The 22743-nt window shown below is 53.6% G+C and overlaps 1 protein-coding gene across 5 annotated transcripts in view; it reads left to right on the top strand.

Moving 5' to 3' along the window:
- The window catches only part of NEDD4L (NEDD4 like E3 ubiquitin protein ligase), a 293853-nt gene that overhangs the window by 236231 nt on the left and 34879 nt on the right, over nucleotides 1-22743 (top strand). For 3 of the 5 annotated variants that reach the window (XM_075533193.1, XM_075533195.1, XM_075533197.1), the window contains 7 exons: nucleotides 5352-5484; nucleotides 7144-7320; nucleotides 9144-9218; nucleotides 11063-11122; nucleotides 17073-17204; nucleotides 17719-17838; nucleotides 18953-19150. In XM_075533193.1, coding sequence (XP_075389308.1) covers nucleotides 5352-5484; nucleotides 7144-7320; nucleotides 9144-9218; nucleotides 11063-11122; nucleotides 17073-17204; nucleotides 17719-17838; nucleotides 18953-19150 — 895 coding nt within the window. The remainder of the gene's footprint in view (nucleotides 1-5351; nucleotides 5485-7143; nucleotides 7321-9143; nucleotides 9219-11062; nucleotides 11123-17072; nucleotides 17205-17718; nucleotides 17839-18952; nucleotides 19151-22743) is intronic. The other 2 variants (XM_075533194.1, XM_075533196.1) reach the window with 1 other exon arrangement.

Here is a 22743-nt window from a genome sequence, read left to right as displayed (position 1 = left end):
ACAGGATCCACTGGAACCAGATGGACTGCCATGGGGTCAATTTGAGGGCTCGCATGCACTCGGATGGGGACCATCACTGTCTGATTCACAGACTTGTTGGGCATTCTTGAAAAAAAGGGTTTGGCGGGGTGTGGGGGGGGGGACGACACTTGACACAATGTCGAGGCAGGCAGTCTTTGTTTACATGTCTTTGTCCCCGAGAACCAAAAGCGAAACCGAAAGACATAACTGCCTGATGCTGGCTCATCAGTAGGATTGAAACCATAGGAGGAAGCAAAGGTGTGTGTCTTAATCCCTGTTCAGGTTCACGTGCAGTGTGAGGAGGAGGCAGCCTGTGACCATCCCCAGCAGTGGAAGGCTGAGGCCGAGCCAGGAACGTCGGTGGGAAGAGAAGGAGGGCCTCCCTGTTCATAGGGCATGGCTCCTGCAAAGCAAGGGGGCAGACAGGGGAGGGGGAGGAGGAGGAGGAGGATCACAGGAGGAGAGGTTTCTATGGCAACCACTTCATCCCACCTGAGCTGCTTGGGCATCCAGGGCTCTTTGTTCTTGACTTTATTTGCTGTACTTCACCAGAGCCCGTGCACCTCCTGAAATTACTTTCAAGAATCCTCTTTGTTCAAAAATAATTGCTGCATAGTTCAGTTTCCACAGAAGGCCACGGTCACTCTTGGTGGAAGATGGAGCGGGCGGAGAAGCGTCTCTGATGGCAAGGCTGAAGCTAAGGAGCTCAGGCTGTGATTGCCTGAGCTAAGTAAGCGCAGGGTCAGGCCAACCTCACTACTCTCAATTCCAGCCTGTTTACTGCTGCACCTGGGCCTTCCCCCAAGCCTGGTGCCCCCACCCCCCACCCCATTTACAGCCTTCACTGACTTCCATCACCCCTAGACAACCTGTCACAGGGGTCACCCAATTCATAATAGTAGCAAAATGACAGTTATGAAGTGGCAACGAAAATAATGTTATGGTTGGGGGTCAGCACAGCATGAGGAACGTACTAAAGTGTCTGGACTCTAGTTATCGCGTTGTCTTTCAGGCGGATTCCCAGTGAACCAAAACCAAGCCCACTGACACTGTCATTTCAGACTCGTAGCAACTTACAGGACAGAGTAAACCTGTGCTGCAGGCTTTTCAAAGCCGTAAATCTTTATAGAAACAGAGTCCTTTGGAGAGTCTAGTGGGTTTGAACCAGCGACCCTCTGGTTAGCAGCCAAGCACTTTAGGTACTGCACCACCAAGGTGCTCCTAAACCAAGGTGCTGGCCCATCTAAATGAGCGAAGGCGTAAAGATGAGTCACTTGCCTAGGGAACCGCCCAGAGCTTCGGCGCTCTGAAGCTGAAAGGGGCCATGTTGGGTCCGGAGGTGGATTTTTAAAGCACCACCACCACCCCCAACCCGCCCTCAGACTGTTCCTGACCTTATCAGCATATGTTAACTGGAAACTGTTCTGTAGAACCGAAGCGACTGAAGTACATGTGAAGAAATTGCATCTGGCATTCTGTAAATGGCGACAGGTCTCGCCATCGGCCAGACACTGGCCTCGGCCTCCCACTTGGCAGTAACTCGCTGGCGCTTCGATGGCTCAGGGCATGGCTGCGCATGATGGCACCCGGAGCTGAACCCAGCAGGCCCTGAGCTTGGATCTGTGACGGATTCAGGTTTCCCACCATCAGTCATCATCAAGGTCAAATGAATGTTTATGAGAAATGAATGAAGACAACTGCAGGAGCCATTATTTCCTTGCTCCCAGTAAATTCATGTTTCAGTTTTCACTTGCCTGACCAGGAATGTTTTTAAATGTCTTTCCAGGGGCCAGGAGGATCCCTGTGTGAACACCCACACTTGGCCTCAGGCCGGCATCTCAAAAGGCAGTAGCTGTTAATGGTTCCCACTGACTGCTAATTTTTGAAGGAGGCTTAGTGCCATGTAGTGGGTTTGCACGTTGGCTGCTAATGGGTAGGTCAGCGGTTCAAGCCCACCAGCTTCTCCTTGGGAAGAAGTTGAGGCTTTCTGCTCTTGTAAACAATCTCCAGCCTCAGAAACCCAGAGGGACCGTTCTGCCCTGCCCTGTAGCATCAGCTGGACATCCAGGACAGTGAGTTTGGTTTGTGGTGACTCAGGTGCTAATCCCACCCCACCCCACCCCACCCCAAGGCTCCTCAGAAGAAAGAGCTGGCGATTGGCTTTGCTAAGAGATGATGATAAGCCAAGAGAACCCCCTGGGGCTGCAGTCCCTCAGAATGGGCTTCACCACGCCCTGGCAGTGACAAATGCTCATTGATTGGGCTTGTTGGGTAAGAAGGAGGTTGGGCATACGTGGTTTCTGAATGTCCCTGCTTTTAAGCTGTATTAGAAAGAAGGAGCCCCGTGTGCTTCTGAAGGGGGTGAGCCCCAGCCGCAGCCGTGGTAAAGCCTCGCTCTCCGTCTTTCGGGGGGCGGGGGAGCGTGAAAATGCTAGTGTGTGCAAAGCACTTCAGTAGACAGCACAAGCGGTAGACACGCGGTGTTGATGGTCACAAACCACAGCGGTCCTTCTGAAGGAGGATTGAAAGCCTCCGAGGGAGCCCGTGGGTGGAGAGAACGTTGTCAAACAAGGCCCAGCATGATTAGGCGAAGGTGTTTCATCTGCCATAGGAACCGACACAGGGACCGGAGGCTCCTTGGCTTCTCGGGGACCACTCGGTATTTCACAAGTTCCCCCAAATGCATCCTGGCCGTTTTCCTTCCAAGAGGTGTTTCTGTCCTGCAGCGCACACCTTGACATCTTTTTATAACTGTTTTTGTGCTCGAGAGTCGGACGGTGTGTAACAATAACGGGAGCCTCTTAAAATCTCCCAGGAGGTGACTTGGGGTAACATCCGTGGGCTCGTGGGTCATACCGTGTTTTTCCGGTCTCCTCAGTACCCTTGTCTGCCTTGGTGTTAATGATTTCCTCGCCAGGCAAGATCCTGCCGGTGGTCCTCTCTCACTCTTCAGTGTACTCATCTCAGTCTAGTGGCGCATGATCGTCTAACAGAACGACAAGATAGGCGTGCCATTCGTTTTCCTGCCAGTATGAAAGCTTGAGTATGGTATGTGCAAATGTTAGCAATCAGGACTTACAATGTTGCTGTGGCTTAAACAGAAATTAACCTTGTCCCAGAAAATCCAGCTTTCAGAGTTTCATAAAATAGACGAGCATGGTAATCAGTTCCCCCTTAGTCCCCGACCTTCCCCTTCCCCTCCTGGTATTGCTACTCTCATTATTGGTCCTGAGGGGTTTATCTGTCCTGGATTCCCTGTGTTGAGAGCTCTTACCTGTACCCGTGTACATGTTCTGGTCTAGCTAGCTGGGTTTGTAAAATAGAATTGGGGTCATGATAGTGGGGGGAGAGGAAGCATTAAAAACTAGAGGAAATTTGTGTGTTTCATCGGTGCTATACTGACTGGCTCATCTCTTCCTTGTGATGATCTACATATAACCCCCTTCCCAGAGGGACAGACAACAGAAAAGTAGGTGAAGGGAGACAGCGGTCAGTGCAAGACATGAAAAAAATAATAACTTAAAAATTACCAAGGGTTCATGAGGGAGCGAGGATGGGGAAATGAGCTGATTCCAAGGGCCCACGTAGAAAGAAAATGTTTTGAAAAGGATGATGGCAACTTATGTACAAATGTGCTTGACACAATGGATGGATGTGTGTATTGTGATCAGAGCTGTAAGATCTCCCAATAAAATGATTAAAAAAGCAAACAAAAAAAAAACCCCGGCAATCAAGGGCCAGGAGTTTCTTTTTGAGCAGTGTGGCTGCCAGCAGCAGTTAGTGGCTAGAGGCTTTGGGTGTTTCCAGGGGCCTGCAGACTCCTCCTCATGGGGTGTCAGGCGCTCATCAACAACTCAGAAAATTGTGAAACTGTCCATTCTGATGAAAACCACCAGATTCCAATGTGCCTGCCATTAGGAATGTATGGAAGTGCTGCCTTGTGACACCCCTTTCGTTCACGGACTGAGGCAGCCTATGGAAAGATTCCAGGGGAGTTCACGATCTAAACAACTGGCCCCCAACCAGTATTGCCCCACAGGAAGGTGGCCTGAAATTTATTCCCGAAAAAAAGCTTCCAGGGAGGAGCGGATGTTTTCAGATCCTGAGTGAGAAACTTTTTTGGTGACAAAAACATGCAATAGGAAGTAACTATGTTCTCTAAATCCCAGTGGCCCTGGGAAGTGCCATCACTTGGGGTTGCTCTCTGTTTGTGAAGGTAGCTGCGGGGACATGCATGTGTGTGGTCGTGGGGTGTGATCAGTGTGAAACCCATGGTCGTTGGAAGCATTCCTATTGGTTGGGGAGCTCTTAGTGTGGACCAATGGTTAATTGACCAGAGGCGGCAGCCTCCTTTCTAGACCCACAGAGGAGCCGCAGTTGATTGGCCGGCGTGTGGGCTTACCTGTCACCTCCTAGGGCCTGCCTTGTGCATGAAAGAAGCTCAGATACTGTGACAGGTGCTTTTTATTATTATTATTTTAAGGTTTATAGCTTTATTATTTGTGTATCTTTTTTTAAATCACTTTATCGGGCATTCTTACAGCTTTTATAACATTCCATACATCAATTGTATCAAGCTTATTTGTACATCTGTTGCCATCATCCTTTCCAAAACATTTTCTACTTGAGCTCTTGGTATAAGCTCCTCTTCCCCGCCCCCACCCTCATAAATCCTTGATCAATTATATAGTGTTATTATTATTTCGTGTCTTACACTGTCCATTGTCCCCCTTCACCCACATTTCCGTTGTTAGTCCCCGTTCATGGAGGGTGGGGGGTTATATATCCAACCTTGTGATGGGTTCCCCCTTTCTCCCCTTCCCCCTGCCTGACCATCGCCCCCCACCTACCCTCATGATATCGCTACCCCACTACTGTTCCTGAGGGTTGTATCTGCCCTGAATTCCATGTGGACTGGTGCTTTTTGTTTGATCAACATGCGCCTAGAACAGCGTAATCCAGTGGGAGCGTTCCTATCATTGATAACCGAACAGTTGCCAATGTTGGCTGAGACCTGAAAGAGCCCAGGATGTTAGTGCATGTTGGTTTCACAGGGTGTCCCTGGCTGGTGCGGAGAGCCAGCACACCTGGCTGCTAATGGAAGGTGAGAGGGACACAGCCACCCAGGAGTGCCATATTAGGAAGTCCTGGCAGTCTACTTTATTTGTGGGGTGGGGGGAGGCGGCTGAGGGGGTGCAGCCATTTAAAGTCTGTGTAGCAGAGCGGCCTCAGGCAGCTGGTTGCCTTAAGGATCTTGGTGAAAGTCCACTGCTGTTGGAGACCCGCTCTCACTGTCTCCTTTCTGCCCCGCTCACCTCCACGCTTCCCAGGGACGTCTCTTCTGAGTCTGACAACAACATCCGGCAGATCAACCAGGAGGCCGCCCACCGGCGCTTCCGCTCCCGCAGGCACATCAGCGAGGACTTGGAGCCCGAGCCCACCGAGGGTGGGGACACCCCTGAGGTAGGGCTGCTTAAAGGCTCCCTGGCTGATTTCATCTTATTTATTCTCCCAGTAACACCCACCCAGAGAGAAAAGTTCCTGCAGCTAATTCACTTCCATCTATGTGGTAATTCATTTGCAGAGGGCTTGCAGGAGCCAAGGAGCCCTGATGCCTTGTAATGGGTTATCCACGGTGAACAGTTCAAAACCACCAGGTGCTCCCTGGGAAAGAAAGATGAGGCTCTCTACTCATTCTGAGTTACCGTCTCAGAAACCCACAGGGACAGTTCTACGCCTCCTCTAGGGCTGCTGTCATCAGAATCCACTTGCTGGCAGTAAGCTTGCTTTTTGGTTACAAAACCCGTGCTGGACAAGTACCTGATGTGTGTCTCACTATAAAAGGGGATAACATTGTTTTCCGCCTAGAAACATAGAAATCGTCAGATAGTTCCATTTCATATCCCTTCCCCGGGTAGCCATACCTCCTGTGGGGCAGCATGTGTAACCTATTTGAACAACTGGCTGCTCTCACTGGTTTTAAATGTGGGCTTGTGACATCGTGGAAGAAATTTATGATCAAGAAGATTCGGAGGCGAGTAGACATGTTTGGAATTGTACCCTTCCTGTGGGTTAAGCTGTGAAGGGGCCGTGACCAGCAGGTCCCGGTTGCTTTCCCACCTCGTCCTTGTAGTCTGGGAGTCCCGTGTCAGGAAGGTGACCTTCCACAGAACAGTCCAGTCATCAAACATGGAAAACGCAAATACTGACTCCACAATAAATGCACCCGAAGTTTGGGCACCAAAACCAGCCTCGCTGCCATCGACTCTTAGCGAACATGTAACAGGGCAGGTCTGCCCCGGGAGGATCCGAGACTCTTACTACTTACTCTACACCAGCATTTAATGACGGCTCCCAGCATCCCTGCTGTTTCAGTGGGCATGTTTAATCGAGTCACAGAAAACCCCGTGCAGATCCCTTGTACGTTCCTGTAGGTGATTCGTGCCGTTTGTATCTGCATCGGTGTCTACTGAATGCAGCAACTATTGACTGAGGGAGCTTCTAGCTCCCAGCTTGATGCTGCTGAACTCCCTGCCATCGATCTAGTCAGGTCTGCATTGTAGCAAACCTGATATGAAGGGGCAGCACTGCCTGTGTGAGCTTCGAAGTTGTAAGTCTTCACAGGAGCAGAAAGCCTCATCCTTCCCACTCTGACCGGCCATTGAGTTCAAACTCCTGACCTCGCCGCAATCAGTCAGTTGCGTAACCCACCATGCCCTCAAGCCTTCTCCAGGATCCTGGGGAATCAGAAGATAGTCACTAGCTCTAGAGTTGAGTCACTGCTCAGATAGAGGTGGGATTATAAAAGGGTTACTCCTAGCACAGCCTTCAGAATCACGCTTCCATAGTTCAAGCCCTGGCCCTGCCACTTACCAGCTCTGCTATGGCAGGCAGTTTGTGCCCTGGGCCTCAGTCTCCCCATCTGCACATCGGGGGCTGGTAGCCCTAGCATCCTCGGATTCTTGTTGAAGATTGTGTGCCTCCTATTACGTGCTCGGTAAATGGCCATGATGTTGCAACGGTGATTATTGTTACGGATTTTTTTAGTGGGTGGGGGTGGGGCAGACACCAGGGAGGATCCCTAGGTTCTAGAATTGACCACAGTGTCTCATTCCTTGAAAGCCGTGGGAGACCATCTCAGAAGAAGTGAATCTCACAGGGGACTCTCTCAGCCTGGCCCTGCCACCCCCACCCGCCTCCCCCGTGTCCCGGACGAGCCCCCAGGAGCTGTCGGAAGAGCTGAGCAGACGCCTTCAGATCCCCCCGGATGCCAACGGAGAGCAGTTCAGCTCTCTAATCGTAAGTGGTGGCCTGGTTTCGCCGAGAGATCGAGCAAAGGGTGTCTTGTTGTCCACTGGCTTTGGAGGGGGTCGGGGTGGGGTGGGATTATGCGTGTGTGTAATGACCTGGGCTCATCTCAGCGCCCCCCAGTACTGCTCCCACTCCCCAGCTTCCTGGGATCAGCCAGGCTGTTCCAAAGCCCGCCCACACGGGTGAGGCTGCCTTCATGACTAAAGAACTTACAGGAATGAGATTCTGGGAGTTGTGGGCCTGTCCGCTTCACGGTGGTAGATTCGTCTCTTCCCAGCAGAAGGCTCATCTGCAGTTCTTGCTCACAGAGGTGGTGGTTTATGGGGAACCCGAGAGGTACCGCCTTACCCTGGCCGATGGATCCCTCCCGCTTCACAGAGAGGGCATGGCAATGATGTGACGTTCCGCTGGTTAGAATGGGCTAGAGAAGACAGCCAAGCCCCCAGAGTGCAATGCTTTAAGAGAACTCTAAAGCATGACACTGATTTCCAGGGAGAATTTGAACTTGGGTCCTCAGCTGTCTGAGAAGCTCCTGCCCCAGGACCCTCACGCGTGGCCTCCTGTCGTGATGGAATCCACCACAGAAGCCTAAATGCAGGGGCCTCATGGCGGGTGCAGTGCAGAACCATGCAGGTTGACCCACTGGCAATGCCCACTGGTGCACAGAACTGAGAACAAGGGAAGTGCCCGTGCTTCTAGAGTAATTGAACTTGCAGCTGGGCGATAGAAAACGTTGGGGATGAAGCCGTTGGACGCAGCAGGCATCCTGGGAACGGAGCCCGTGGGAAGGACAGGGGCAGGGCCCCAAGCAAAGACTTACAGAGGGACCCAGTGATCACAGGCCTGCCACCAGTGACTGACGGTGTGTTTATCGCAAAAGAGAGCCGCAGCCTGTTTTGCATTCGGGGTTACCCAGTTAATGTGGTTTTCTATTAGAATTCCAGGAGGGTTTTTCCAAAAGAGATGGGATGTTAGTTCTAAAGGGGCAAGGTTTTACACACACACACACACACACACACACACACACAACAGTTGCCTTGATGGAATGAATTGGTGAGACTGTTGCTATGGGAACAGCAACACGATGGATTTTTTTTACTTTTACGATGGATCTTTTATGTTTAAAAACCTCGCAAAGGAAAGACCATTGGCAGTTGTACAGAGAGGTGGGGAAATCCACTTTTTCAACATAGTGAAGCTAGCATTTCTAGTTGAACACTGATTTCTAAATATTCATTCGGTAACCCCTGCGTTTCATTATTCCAGACACATAGAATATCTGTCAGACTCAAGGGCTACGTGGCACGAATTCTAAGCTGGGTCACACACTTAAAGATGTGTGACTTAATTTTTGCTTATCAAGGTCCCTGGATGTTCAAGGTCAGCAGCCTGAACTTGTACTAAAGAGAAAGTCCTTCACACCGCCCTCTGAGGAAGACCCTCAGACCCACCGGGACATGCAGGCAGCTGGTATTGGAGGGTCCGGTGGCCGGTTGAGCCTCCTTTTGTGGCCTCTGTTTATTTTTGCCATAAGTTCTAAGAGAGTCCCCATCAAAATCCCCAGTCTGCTTAAAACCCAGAGCCTCGGAATGAACGATCACCTGCCTTCTAAAGGATGTCTTCCTCTGCTCATGAAAAGGTGGTGGTTTCACGTATTCTTCTAGAGCAGTGGTGTGTGTGTGTGTGTGTGTGTGTGTGTGTGTGTGTGTGTGTGTCTGTCTGTCTGTCTGTCTGTCTGTCTTCCTGTCTGACTGGTAGTGTTTCTCTGAATCCCTGTCTCCCTGATGCCTCCTGTCCTTCCTCCCCTCCAGCAGAGAGAACCCTCCTCCAGACTGCGGTCCTGCAGCGTCACAGACGCGGTGGCTGAGCAGGCTCATCTTCCACCGGTAACCCGCGCTCATTTTTAGACGCTTTCATCCCAGATTGCCTGTGTTGCTGAGCGAGGCTTCTTCCTGCGCGAGGGGTGCCACATCACGGGGGACCAGGCAGTCTGCGCTTTCCTGGTGCCTGTTCCCGAGGGTGGATTTCCCAAGGCAGGGAGTTGCCTGTGGCCACCCATTCTGAAAATGCTCAGACGAGGGTGCTCTGCTTCTTTACCCAAATCCACACTGATTTCTGTGGTGCTTATGGCTGCAGGGCGGTGCCTTAGGAATCCCTTTCCTATGACCTTTTTAGTTTTGTGAACACCCCCAGTCTCTGGAGCCGAGGCTGCACAGAGCCAGCTGTGAACCAAGCCCATGGGAGAAGCCCTCGTGCACAGGAAGAACCCCTCAATAGCCTTGGCATCCCAGGGCCCCTTTTAATTGTCAATCGATGGCCCCTATAGGCAGCCCCTTCCACCAGGGCTCCCCTCTTGAAAGGCAACTCAGCAACGGCCTGAGCAATGGGCTCTGGTCGGCCCTGCTCACCTGCAGGTTTTAATCATTGCCTGCACATAGAGGGACATCTAAGCAGTTGGATGACACGATGTTGGTAAGGAGAGAGACTTCAGAAAGTTTGTGGGAAAATTCTTTTGTCTGTTTAGCCCAATTTGCCACAAGCTTTTTGAAGCCCCTCCCTATGTAAATAAAGCTTCAGATTTGGGACACGGCGGGTAGGCCAGCAGAGCCGCCGTGGGGGGATGTTTGGTGCACAGACTTCGATGGCAAACAATCCCTCATTTGGAGGTGAAAATTGGACACGGTTGTAACGTGGTCCTTGTGCACTCCGAGTTGTCCAATTTCTTTATGACTCCAGATCCCCAATCGTTTGCAGTGCGAATGCTCTGATTCTGTATGAATTTGGGGGGAGAAGAGAGTTCACATTGGGTTTTTGAAGGCACCTGATTTCGGTGCTGGCTGCTGTGCTCCCCGGGGCCTGTCTGCCCAGGATTTAACTCTGCTTCATGGGGTGGTCATGAGCATGTGTACCAAATGAATGACGCAACTGAAATCGATGCAGGGGGTAGGGGTGGGCCTGGACCGATCAGGCTGGGTCAGTGTATCCTCTCGGGCCAGCAGGCCGCCTGCTGTCTGTCTGTGCTGGGCACCTTGCACCCCCCAGTGATTGTGATTCCATGATTTTCCCCTCCCTCGGCTTTTCAAAATCAACACCAATCCAACGTGCAAACTCCACTTCCCTGGACACTGGAGCTTCCCCTTCCGCTGCCCTGGGTCCTGCTGCACACTCACTGGTCACTGGCAGCCACCTCCTGTGCGAGGTTGGAGGCTGGCGGACTCGAGCTGCCATTGATGATTTGGTACAGCTTGTCACCACCACTCACTTGACGGCCGGTGGCGCGTCCCCCACCCAGAGGTGCCACGGCACGAGAGCCCGGGCGATTTGCTCCCTTAAAAACTCCACAGAGGACTCCGGATCACCTGCCAGCAGTGGGTGCACGTGTGGCCTTTAAATCACTGACTAATGGCCACCCAGCCCCGTGGGATTTCTTTACTTTTTTCCTCCCTGTATTTGGTAATTTAACAAGGATCTCAATTTATCCAGGCGGTTGGTTCATTGGTCGCCTAAACCTCTTGGCCGCCTGAGTCGCCTCTGGGTGGGAGGTCCTCTGAAGGCCCTCTTGCGGGTCATCGGGGGCTGCTCGGCTGTGTGGGACAGGTATGGTGTCACAGATTCTAATCTCCCAGCACCTGCCTTCCCGTTCCCCAATGACACTGCTTTCTGATTCGGCGAGCACCGGGTCCCCGCTCTGATCCTTGCACCCCATTGATGCCCCTTATCATTTTAACAGCCCAGTGCCTCAACTAGAAGAGCACGCTCGTCCACTGTCACGGGCGGCGAGGAGTCCACGGTATGACGCCCCTTGTCCAGCGTTCGCGGCAGACCTCTGTGGGTTGAGACTGACGTTCGGTGCACTGCGGGACGTGCCTTTTTGTGGCATGATTTTTAACGAGCACGTGCTTCCGAGCCGCACGTGTTTTTGTTGACCTTCGACCTCTCCTGTGGTCATGGTGTGCGGGCACGGCGGATGCACACACCATTGCTCTGGGTCAGCACCGACTCCACGGCCGAGCTCTGGTGCTGTGGCCTGAACTTGACCGTGTGGAATGTATCTTTGACCCTTGGCTTGGTTTAGAGTTTACCTGGCTGGCAGTGCTCAAAAGAACCACCGGGTGACTTGAGATGGTATATCTGGATTCTCAGGTGTGCTCAGGGCCACCTCTCGCTGAGTGTAGTACTCAGTCCACCCGTTGCCCTTGGGAATGAACAGTGTTCTTAGAAGTCTGGGTGGGGGTAGAGAGAGGGTGGGTTACGTGTGGTCTAAGAAAAAAGAGGTGACTCTTAAGTTTCTCCTGTTTTCATCTTTCGTGATTTTAAAACCATGTCCATGATTCGTGTCTGCGGGTGACTTCGACTGCCTTTGGTTTGGTGTTTTTGTGGAAATGGCATGGTGGGTGATGGCTTACAGAGCAGATTTCCACTGAGCTCTGTAGACAGCTGGTTTTGAGTCACAGCTCTCGTCACCACCCTCTCAATGGGGCAGCACGCCTCTCACCTACATTCTTCCTCCTTTCCAGCCCCTTTGGCCTCAGCTGATCTGGTTCTGAGGTGTGTGTGCCTCACAGGTGGTGTGGGGTTTATGTTCAGGCCACGTAGTGGGTTCAGTTCCGGGCATGAAGGGTGTCTGGGACCAAATTCTGTGGGGCTCCACTAGTCTCACCCAGACCAGTAAGTCTGGTCTGTTCTGTGTCCTTGAACTTTGCTCTCTGCTTTCCCACTGCCCCTCATTTCCAGTCGAGAACGTTCTGTTGCGGTCCTGATCAGGGGCTGTTGGTGGTAGCTGGGCACCATCTCCAGTGGTTCTCAACCTTCCTGATGCTGCAGCCCTTTCATACGGTTCTTCGTGTACTGGTGACCCCCCCCCCCACCACCATAACATGATTTTCGTTGCTACTTCATAACTGTTATTTTGCCACTGTTAGGAATCAGATGACCCCTGTGAAGGGTCATTTGACCCCCAAAGGGGTTGAGACCCACAGGTTGAGAACCGCTGATCTAGCTCTTCTGGTCTCCTGGGGGCTGTGGGTCATAAGGTGCAGTGGACCCAGGACTGCGTGGTTTGTTGTTGTTGAAGACTGTCTGTGTACGGAGGGCTTGCTTGTCGTTTGTGTTTGGAGCAGCTAGGGCTATTTAAGGTGTTTCCTCATTGGCCTATCTTTGTTGTTTGAGTTGTAGCTACTTATTACTTGTGGTGAATCACTGATGACAGGCAGTTCCCCAGTGACGAGTGAGAGCCGTGTAAGTTGTGTATCTGTAAGCTGATTTTGTAGTGCATTTGGTTCTTATTTTTAGCAAGAAAGGCTTCAGCGTCTTTGCCGTGGTTTCAAAGTCTCACGTCCTATAAGTGAATGTGACTCTGATAGGGAATCTGTTGGAATGGGGCTTAGTTCAGTCATTTCAGTGCGAGGGCAAATTGATGCAGCGCTGGTGGGGGGGGGGGAGGAGTGGGGGGAGTTAGCGTCGGTCCCAGAGTCAGCAGTTACGTGACTGCTCGTTTTCCACAGGACATTGGCAGCTTAGCGGGCTGTCAAGCGCAGTCAGTGGTGTTTAAAACTCAGCTTCCACACAGAAACTGTCGAATTGGCAGCCAGCCAACAAAGCAGCCTGATTTGAGGGGCGTGTGTCAGCGTTTAGTGTCCAGTAAGATGGGCTTTGGCCTCCGCAAGAAGCCAAGGAATTCTAACAGAATCAGCCATGTCCCCCGGACTGATGCATCCCACAGGGCGCGAGGGATTCCTGTGGAGCAGTGGGGCTGGGAGACGCATTTGGGGAGCCATTGCCATAGATTCTGGGCTGATGAGTTTCTCTGATAGCTGCCCTTTATTCCCTTTTGTCGGCCTCTGAGCCTGCCTTGGGCATCGAGGGCTCTCAACAGCTGAGTGTTATCTGAAAGGGTCATCTGAGCCCTGGACTTCCTGCGGACCGTGGGGTTCATCTGAAGGATGCACCCCCAATGAATTCACTTAAAATGTAGCCATGATGAGATGTGGGGGATTCGTGGGTTTGGTTTGGTTTGGGTAAACCATGGCAGTTGGTGGAACGAAGAGGCTTTCCACTGCCAGAACGAGTCACAGTTTGGGAAACTCCACAGGCGCAGACTCCGGCCCTGCCCTGGAGGGTCCCCGTGAGCCGTCATCAACTCAGTGGCAGCAAGTTTGAGTTGGGATTTTGTTTTGTTTTGTTTTGTTTTGAGTGGCGTTGGGCGTTTCCAAAGGCTTGGACTTCCCTTGGGCTCCACTTCCTGCTTCCTGCCGGTCTTCTGGTTGCCGGGAGCAGGCTGACATGGGGGCCACCTCGGACGTATAGAGAGGCTGGCAGACTCTCTAGTGTTGCAAGCTGTCTAGTCCCTTCTTTCTGCCAGCCCGTGGTCACGTATGCTGTGATCTCGCCGTGTGTCTGAGCGTGCACACACGTCCCGCTACTGCGGTCTGGCTTTGAGCAACATGATCCTGTAAGGCGTGAGCCTCCACAATTTATTTTTGTTTCTGCTGAAGGCCTACACGTGTTCGTAGTTACACGCTATTCAAGAGGGTGGGGGGCGCGGGCACACACACAGTGGTGTCTGTGATCTCCACCACCCCGAAGCCATGGTCGTCCCCTCTCTTAAAGATGCATATACACACAGTGTCCCCCTCCCTCCAAAGGCCTCCCTGCGCCGGCTGATGCCTCTCCGTCTCCCGCCCTGTGAGCAGCACCCATCCCCACCTTTGACAGGCTGCATCCCTTCTCCGAGACAGAAAAGGGGGAGAGAATCCTTCTGGTGTTTGCTGCCTCCATTTATCCTGGAAGTACACCGAGGGGTGGGGATACCAATGCTAGCAAGTACTGGCAGCTCGGTGTCACCAAGGAGATTTTAAAACCAATTGAAAAGTTACACACCGACACCTCATCGAGCTCTTCCTTCAGGTGGCAGGAACTGAGCCACAAAGCAGCCATCGTCCAAAGGCATCACGGGAAGTTCTGTGGCCATTCCCACAGTCGTTGGCCACAGCCGAGGGGCCAGGAGCTGTTGAACGGCACTAACTACCAGCTAATGGCTAGCCCCAGGAGAACTTGTTTCGGGGTGTGCTGTGTGGCCTGCAGGCACGGCTGGGCTGATTGAGGTGAAGCCTGGGGTCACCCAAGAATCCGGGGAACCCTGCTGCCGCCATTGCCCTCCACTGATGGCTTTGCACAGTCTGAACCAACGCTCTACCTGCAGAGAAGACACGTTTGAAGAACACCATCTCCCGGAAACATCATTGGTTTACAACCTCAGGTTCAGTTCAAAGAGTACCCATTTTTAAAGAGAGCCTACATTCTCTACTCCTGATGTCCCCCATCCTGTTGACTGTGACTGTGCAGGTGACCTGGTGGCTGAACACTGGGCAGAAAAACGGGCAGCTTTCTAATTCAGGGCTGCCCAGACTGACCAGCCAGGACACGCACACCATGTTGTCCATGCCTCATAAACGCCCTCTCCAGTGGTGCTGTAGCTGAATTAAGATGATGACGCTTTTCAGAACAAGAGTTTCCCAGGAGCCTCTCTGATTGTCTCTTCCCCCAGGAAAAAAACATTCTGCAGGGTAGAAGGGAAGCAACCAAGTCAATGCAGCCTAATGCTCAGCCCAAGCCTCAGAGCCACACACGAGGGGGCTTCCAAAAGCTGGTGGGCAGATGGGACAGAAAGAACACAGAAATTTTCCCCAAAACTTTTTGAGGCCCCTCGTTCTGGGCTGGAAATATAGTCCCACTCCTAACTCAGGTTACAACCTGGGTCCCAGCTGAGTTCCTGAAGATGGACCTTTTGTTTTTTGTTTTGTTTTGTCTTGTCTTTTTACATGCCCCAACCCAGGGCTGGAAGGAGCAGGGCTCAGAGGCCATTCATTCCCGCTTGACCCTCTGCTGAGCAATTGCCTTTTTGCCCCAGGTGAACAAGCTTAACAAGATGCCCCAAGTGATGCTGATGTTTGGAGGCCTTGCTAAAATGCAGACTCCTGATTCAGTTACCTGGGGCAGGAAGGCACATTCTCAAGTGGTGGGTGTGAAGCAGAGTGAACCGGTCTGAAGCCCTTGAGGGTGGTATTGGTGGTGTCCCAGCTGGGGCAGGAGGAGCTCCAGGCCCCATGGGACTGGCCTGTACCTAAGGACTAAGCCTGCCTGCTGGCATTCCTCTGCCCCACCGAATCTGCACCTGGCCTCCAGGCGGAAGCTGGTCAGACCCTCCAGTGGCCTGAGTCCATCTGTCGGGACCTCACCTGGGAAAAAACCCAGGAGGAAGAGGAGGAGGAGGAAGAAGAAGAGGAGGAGGAGGAGTCACCGCTGCCGCCACTGCAACTGCTGCTGATTTAAGCAGAAGGTCTTCTGAACAAGGTCTGCCTTCCTGGCTCGTACACGCACTTCAGAGGCAGCATGGAGCCAGCAGCCGAGGGGCCCAGGTGGATGGTTCTCTGGAATCTGCTGCCCATCTGGGGCTGAAGAACCAAACATCTCAGCACAGCCCTGGCCGGGTTTTTTGCTTACACTTCCTGACACAGCGGGCTGCCCGGCCCAGGGGGCAGTATCCTCCTCTGCCAAGGCACATTTGTCACATTCATTTAAAAACCCCAAACTCACTTCTGACTCATAGTGACCCTCACCCTGCCAAACTGCTGGCCTTGCCGTATCAGCCCACCGTGCACCACCAGGCCTCCAAGGCAGTGAAGAAGAGAGGGGCTGTAACACAGGAGGAGGTGGGCCACGGGGAAGCTTACAACCTCAGCCCTGCATCCCGACAAGCCATGAGCCACCTGGAGGCCAGCTGGGCCTCCCTGGGGCCGGTGGTACCAGTTGGAAGCAGCTCCCTTTTGAAACCTCACACATGAGGCTTTTCTTCTTCTGCCAAGTGCTCCCCGGGGGGGGGGGGGGTCAGCATCCTCTTTCCGAGCCTTACCCCCATAGGGCTGCGCCGACAGACTCCTGAGATCCGAGACCTCCTAGGACCGCGCTGGTGGCAGACCTTGGCCTAGGAGTCACTATGGACAATTGAGACATCTCGTTTGTCCACTGTTTCTCCATCCTGGGCCTTGGATCCCCAGTTTGCTGCTTATAGGCCAAGTGCCTCTGCAGCCCTGGGCTTGTCTGCCCAGTCCAGTGACAGCCTGTGTGGACATGAGCCCCATGCTGGCTGGCTGGGGTCAGCACCCTTGGAATTCATACCTCCCATGCCGCCGCCGGGGTGGTGTCCTGGGCTGGAGCAGCGGACTCGCCCTGACTGTGCCACCCTGCAAAGGGAGCTGCCTGTGTGCATGCAAACTTCCCGGGGAAAAGGCTCTGTCTGCTTGCTTCCTACCCCGCCGAAAGCTGCCATGGAGGAAGCTGCTGGGTAGATAGACTCGCAGAAGCTCGCCACGGTGACAGCATCCCGGGGAAGGGGGCCGGTCTGCCTCCCTCGGATGGTGGCCAGCAGGGGACACTCGGAGAGACCCTCAGCGCCCTGCATTGCGTGGCAGCACAGGTGTGAGGCTGAAACGGATGCCAGTTGAATTCTCGCTTCTCCTGATCCCCTGGGACCTCCGAGTCACAACCAACCCTGTTTGTGAGGGCTGCCGTGGGTTTTTCTGGCCACAGTAGATTTGACAGCCCGTGGAAAACGAGCGTCCTGTTCAGACTGCCCCCACCCCTTTTCCGATGTTTCTGTGCGACTTTAAAACGTGTGTATGTGGGTGTGAGGGGCCAGGTGGCCGGTGGGTGATGTGGAGTAACGTTACTCTCTCACACAGCCGTCAGTGGCGTACGTGCACACCACGCCGGGCCTCCCTTCAGGCTGGGAAGAAAGGAAGGACACTAAGAACCGAACGTACTATGTCAATCATAACAATCGAACCACAACGTGGACGCGCCCCATCATGCAGGTAGGAAGGCCTCCAGCCGCCTTGGCCTCCCCCACCGCTCACGTCTGGTTCAGAACAGCCCGCCCCTGGCCTCTGGCACAGTAACGCTTTACGCCTAACACTCACCCCCCAGGGAAGAACACAGGCCCCAGGGCCATTTGTTGAACTTGGTGATGTAAAGAGGCTCTTGAGGTCATCGCCCATTATACAATTGTAGCTTTTCCCAGTCTGTCCAGAGTTCCCTCCACTCCCCCACCCCCACCCCTGCCTTTTCTTGTTTGTTTCCCCCAAGGCAAGTTCAGTGATTTGCCCGGAATGTTCCCCATGGCCTTTCCCCTCCATCATTAAGTTTAATGGTTTCCCTCCCTGCTGTAAATAGGCCAGGCCTCTCATTATGGCTGTGTGGTGGTGGTGGTGTTTGGGTTCTCATCTCGACACACACACACACACACACACACACACACGCACGCACGCACGCACGCACGCCACAGGGAGAACCTCGGACGGAAATAACTTGTTTTTGCCTCCACGCCAGCTCGCGGAAGATGGCGCGTCGGGATCGGCCACAAACTGTAGCAGCCATCTAATCGAGCCCCAGATCCGCCGGCCCCGTAGCCTCAGTTCACCAACAGTAACTTTGTCGGCCCCGCTGGAGGTGAGCTGGCGCTGGTCCGCCCGCGCCCCTTCTCTGCTGTGCTGTCTCCTCCTCCTCCTCCACCTCCTTCTCCTCTCATCTCTCACGTGGACTTCCGTCTGGCAGCCTCCCGCCCCCTCGCTCTGGTCAGTGGTGGTGTCCGTGGTGTGCGGTGGCAGGCTCCTACACCTCCACCCCACACCTCTCTGTCCGCCCTTTAACAAGCTGCACTTTCATGCCCATCTGGCTCTGGCATGGGGGGCTCCCCCCGGCCCCCCAGCCTCTCAGCACGGTAGCATTCTTGTGTTTCCTCATTAGAATTTCATAAGAACTCCTTCCAGTGCCCACGCTTCTATTGAGTGTAAAACATAGCCGTGACTTCAATCATTATCTGTGTGTTTGTGTGTTTCTTCTCGTTCCGCTCAGGAGAATTCCCATGTCTGGGCGGGGTATGTATATGTTGTCAATGTAGACTTGCATCTCCAAACCATGGCTGGGCACTGCTTCTGATTTCTGGCGTGTGTGTGTGTGTGTGTGTGTGTGTGTGTGTGTGCGCGCGCGCGCGCGCATTGGGGTAGGGGGGGAGCTGGCTGGGTGCGGAGTGTCAACACAGCTCCCTGGCTTCGTGGGTGTCGGTGAACTGGGCAAGCCCAAGCAGGGGCCTTTGGATGTCCGGATGTTGGTTGGCTGTGGATCTCTGCAGGCCACTCCCGGCTGAAGACGCGGAGAGGTGGGACACGGAGAGGTGGGACTGTACCAACACCTACAAGGGCTGTGCGACACCAGGTGGCCCTCTCCCTGGATCTGGGCTCTGAAACTGTGCCGGCTCCTCCGCACTAGACTGTGAGCTCATTCAGAGCAGGGGCCAGTCTGTCTGCACCCTGTGGGCCGCCCACCTGCCGAAAGCCTTACAGGGAGCTGATATTGGCTGCTTGCCAAGCAGGCAACAGAAGACGGGGGTGAAAGCATTGCACACCATGGTCTGGGTAGCCCTCCGAGAAAGGTCCGGTTAGGCTGACTTCTGAGTCTCCGCCCACCTCCAAGGAGGAGGAGCTTTCCACCAGAACCAGGGGCAGTTGTGGCACATCCGGGAGGGCCCACGATGAAATTTCTAATGCTGGTTCTTGTTCCCCAGGGTGCCAAGGACTCACCCATACGCCGAGCTGTGAAAGATACCCTCTCCAACCCTCAGTCCCCACAGCCGTCGCCTTACAACTCCCCCAAACCACAGCACAAAGTCACACAGAGCTTCTTGCCGCCCGGCTGGGAAATGAGGATAGCTCCAAACGGCCGGCCCTTCTTCATTGACCACAACACAAAGACGACCACCTGGGTAAGGCTGCCGCTGCCCCGCCCCCCAGGGCCTCGTCCGCGCCCAACGCTGCCGCCCCTTGCCTTTATGCTGTGCTCCATGCCCACCGTGCTAGGAGAGAGATCGCACGGGCCCTGAGGAGGGTCTCCCTCCAGAGGAGGGTCTCCTCCCCCTCGGCCTGACTAGCCCGAAAACATTTCTCCCCACAGGGTGGTCTCGGTCTGGCTAGCCTGCAGCCTGTCTGCACGGGTTTCCACTGCCTGACTGGATTCTGCGTGCCTGGGCTGGGGGAGTGGGTGGTGTCTGGGCACAGGCTGAGCCAGGCAGCCCTGGCACGGGTGCCCATCTTGATGGCTCTTTCTCCCTAGCACGCCTGGGGCACACTCATCTTGACAAGGTGCCACGCTGGGACGATCCTTTTTGTGTGTCTAACTTCTTGACCTCTGGTTGACAAATCCTTCCTCATCCTTCCACACGTTAACTCTAAACGTGTCCGTAAGGAACGTGGCAGGTCCTCTCTGGGACCCTCCACAACGTGGGCATCCCTTTCTCCTCCTGCCCCAAGACCGCCTGGCGCCCTTGGTGTAGCTGTCTGTTTGCTTATTCTGAAGCTGTAGCCCGGCCCACGTCTGCCCAGCCACATTGTTCTTCCGGTGTACAAGTCCGGGAGATCCATCGGAATCAGTCCTACTGGGCGCCGATCGCCGGCATCCTTTGCCAGCGTTAACGTCATCCCCGGGTGTTTTGTGAGTGTACTGGGAAGCAGTCCTACGGTCCTTCCTTCAGCTGACCTTTTCCTTTGTCCATTTCTTGGTGCATGTTTTCCGACTCCCTTGCCTTTCTGTGGGTCGCTCTTGGACTGACAGTCGATGTCAGGTTAGTAGCTGATGCTTCTCTTGCCCATTGCCACGCCTCTCTCGGTCAGTGGGGAGGGGGCATTGAATGACTGTGCTTTTTCTTGGCTGCCAGTCACATCAGTGTTTTTCTTTTGGGGGGAGGCTGTTATGTCAACATTGAATCTCCACACCCACTGCTCTTCCCAGTGTCCCTGAATCATACATAGAGATCGTGTCGTGCGTTCGCTTGGGCGAGCAGAGCTTGGTCAAAGGGAGTTATGCGTACCGGTACGTTCCTCCACTAGGTGTTCATTTCTTTAGCTGAGTTGGTAGTGATTTGTTCAGCATGACCATGAGGATGCCACAGGACCGGGCAATAGCTCGTCCTGTTGGATCATTTGGGTGCAGTGACTTAAAACTAACTCAACCGCACCTAACAATGAATCTTTGAAAAACCAGGTGCTGTTTTTCAACTTTGTCATCCCGAGTGTTTTCGTCAAACCGAAATTGTTTCTCGTTGGAGTTCTGAAACTGCAGAAGGTGCCTTCCCAGCCCACCCCCACCCCATTTCCTGCTCATCTCATCCCAGTGCAATAGTTGGTATGGAGTTTCACTCCATCTTCCAATCACCTTTGACACTGACTTAGACCTGAGGCTACGGAAATGCTGGTTGGATTCGGTCCCTGAGTTCTTGGGTCTCGGATTAGCAGCTTAAATTCCCCTGTCTAGTGAGGGACCAATTGGGTGCCTGGCTAGTTATGAATCAGCCAGTTGATGAGAAGAGCGGTGTGAGGTTGGTGAAGACACTTCAGCGAGACAGGCATGAGAACCCTTTGAGGATGGGACTGATGGCCTAGAGCCCTTCCATCCCCAGAGCTCATGGATCATGGTACAGAATAGCTGGCCCTGGGGGCAGGACTCTGCCTTCCGTTACAGGACCGTCAGCATCCTTGTCTTGCTACTGCATGTCAGTAGCCATTGTGTCTCCATCACAGTGACAGCCCCAGAAAACCCCCACTCATTTCCACGTACCCTTCGTGGGAACCGTTTTTTAAAATCGCCTCCTTGGGGACTAAAGGAATCTCCTGCCAAGAGAACGTATGACTTTATATCGGGGACATCTGTGTGGCCAGTGGAGAAGGGCTCCGAAGCTTGGTTTGACCTCCCTCTGCGTCTGCAGACAGCATGACAGGCTGGTGGGCCACGGGAGCGGGAACAGTGGCTCCTAGAAGAGCATACTCCTCGGGTTCCCCTCTATCCTTTGCTCTGTATCTGCACCCCCACTTCTTTTCAGGATAGCCCTACTGCTATTGGGGTTCCTTTCAACCAGTGTGCCTTCTTTGCCTCCACCTCCGCTGAACGGAGCCCACCTCTCCCTTCCACTTAGTGTTTTATTACCCAGTTACGAATTCACTAATTTGAGTGTGCAATTAAACACACGCACGCTCTCGTGGGTGCTGCTGTCACTGTCACTGACCATCCTCAAGCAGATGCGTGCAGCTCCCAGGAGGCCCGCCTTTCTGCCAGGAGCTCAGACACTGACGTCGCAGCGCCCCACCTCCCCAGCACAGCAGCCTGCATGAAGGCTCCCCACGGCGGCACCCAGCGTTGCGCCAGGGGGAAGAGCACTTTCCGCTGAAACCAGTTTGGGGTTGGTTTTAGGGATTCACCAAGTTGTCCTTTTGAAGTAGCAAGACCAAATGAAAGGGGCACGGCTGTGCTTAGATGTGATTTTGGCAGAGAGGAAAACGAACTTCAGAAACATGGGTATTATTACAGAACTGGGGATCATGAAAGCCCGACTTTCCTTCTTGGGCGGAATGGGTTAAGCTTTGGGCTGCCAACCATCACAAGGTTGGTTCTTCAAACCCACCACCCACCCCATGGGAGAAAGATGAGGCTGTCTGCTCCTGTACTGACTTAAAACCTCGGAGGCTCCCAGGAGCAGTTCTCTCCGCCTTAAAGAGTTGCTATGAATTGAACTTGGGGCCTTGAATGCGGGCTTAGATCTTGTGCGTGCCTCTCCCCACCTCCCACCAACCTGGATCCTCGTGGGGCTTGTACTGAAGATTCAGGCCCAAGCTCCATCTGCCCGCCCTGGTTGTGGAGCATTGATTCTGAAGGGGATTGGCAGAGCCTGGCCCTTGGCACACCCTGATACCAGAAGCACCACGGGCACGTGTCACTAGCCAACAGATGACAGGCATGCTCAGGAGCCCTGCAATTTGACACACAAGGCACGGCTCAAAGCCATGTGCAAGGTCCGGTCACCTCTGTCTCAGGGACAGCAGCCCCAGCTCACTGCCAGCAAGTCTATGCCTGACACACAGCTGCCCAACAGGACAAGATGGAACTGCCCCTGTGAGTTTCTGAGACTAGCAGGTTACAGGAGGAGAAGGTCCCAGGTGTTTTCTGTGGAGCGGTGGGTGGGACGGCCAGTATTCCACTTATTGTATCCATTGGAAGGATGCCTGTCAGAGGACTTGAAAGGGTGTCTGTCTCCCATTCTGTGAATTGTGTGTCTCCTAGCATGTCTATCTTGGCAGACCTACACTATTTCCTACTGGGTCTCCCACCCACCCACCACCCTCCCATTTGACTTTAAATGGCGAGCTTTTCCCTTTAAGGGATGGCAGCTGCCTTGCACAATAGCTTGTACAGGTGATTCAGAGGCCAGCCTCGCCCCTCACATCCCAGAGCCTGGGAGCGTGTCCCAGGTGGGGCGAGGGGGAGTCCACAGCCACACTGATGGCCGTGCTGTCACCTGGTCACAGCTCG

Source organism: Tenrec ecaudatus, chromosome 15 (genome assembly GCF_050624435.1).
Source record: "Tenrec ecaudatus isolate mTenEca1 chromosome 15, mTenEca1.hap1, whole genome shotgun sequence".
Lineage (NCBI taxonomy): Eukaryota > Metazoa > Chordata > Mammalia > Afrosoricida > Tenrecidae > Tenrec > Tenrec ecaudatus.
Note: the sequence above shows the minus strand (reverse complement) of the source record. Positions and strands in the feature narration are given on the sequence as shown.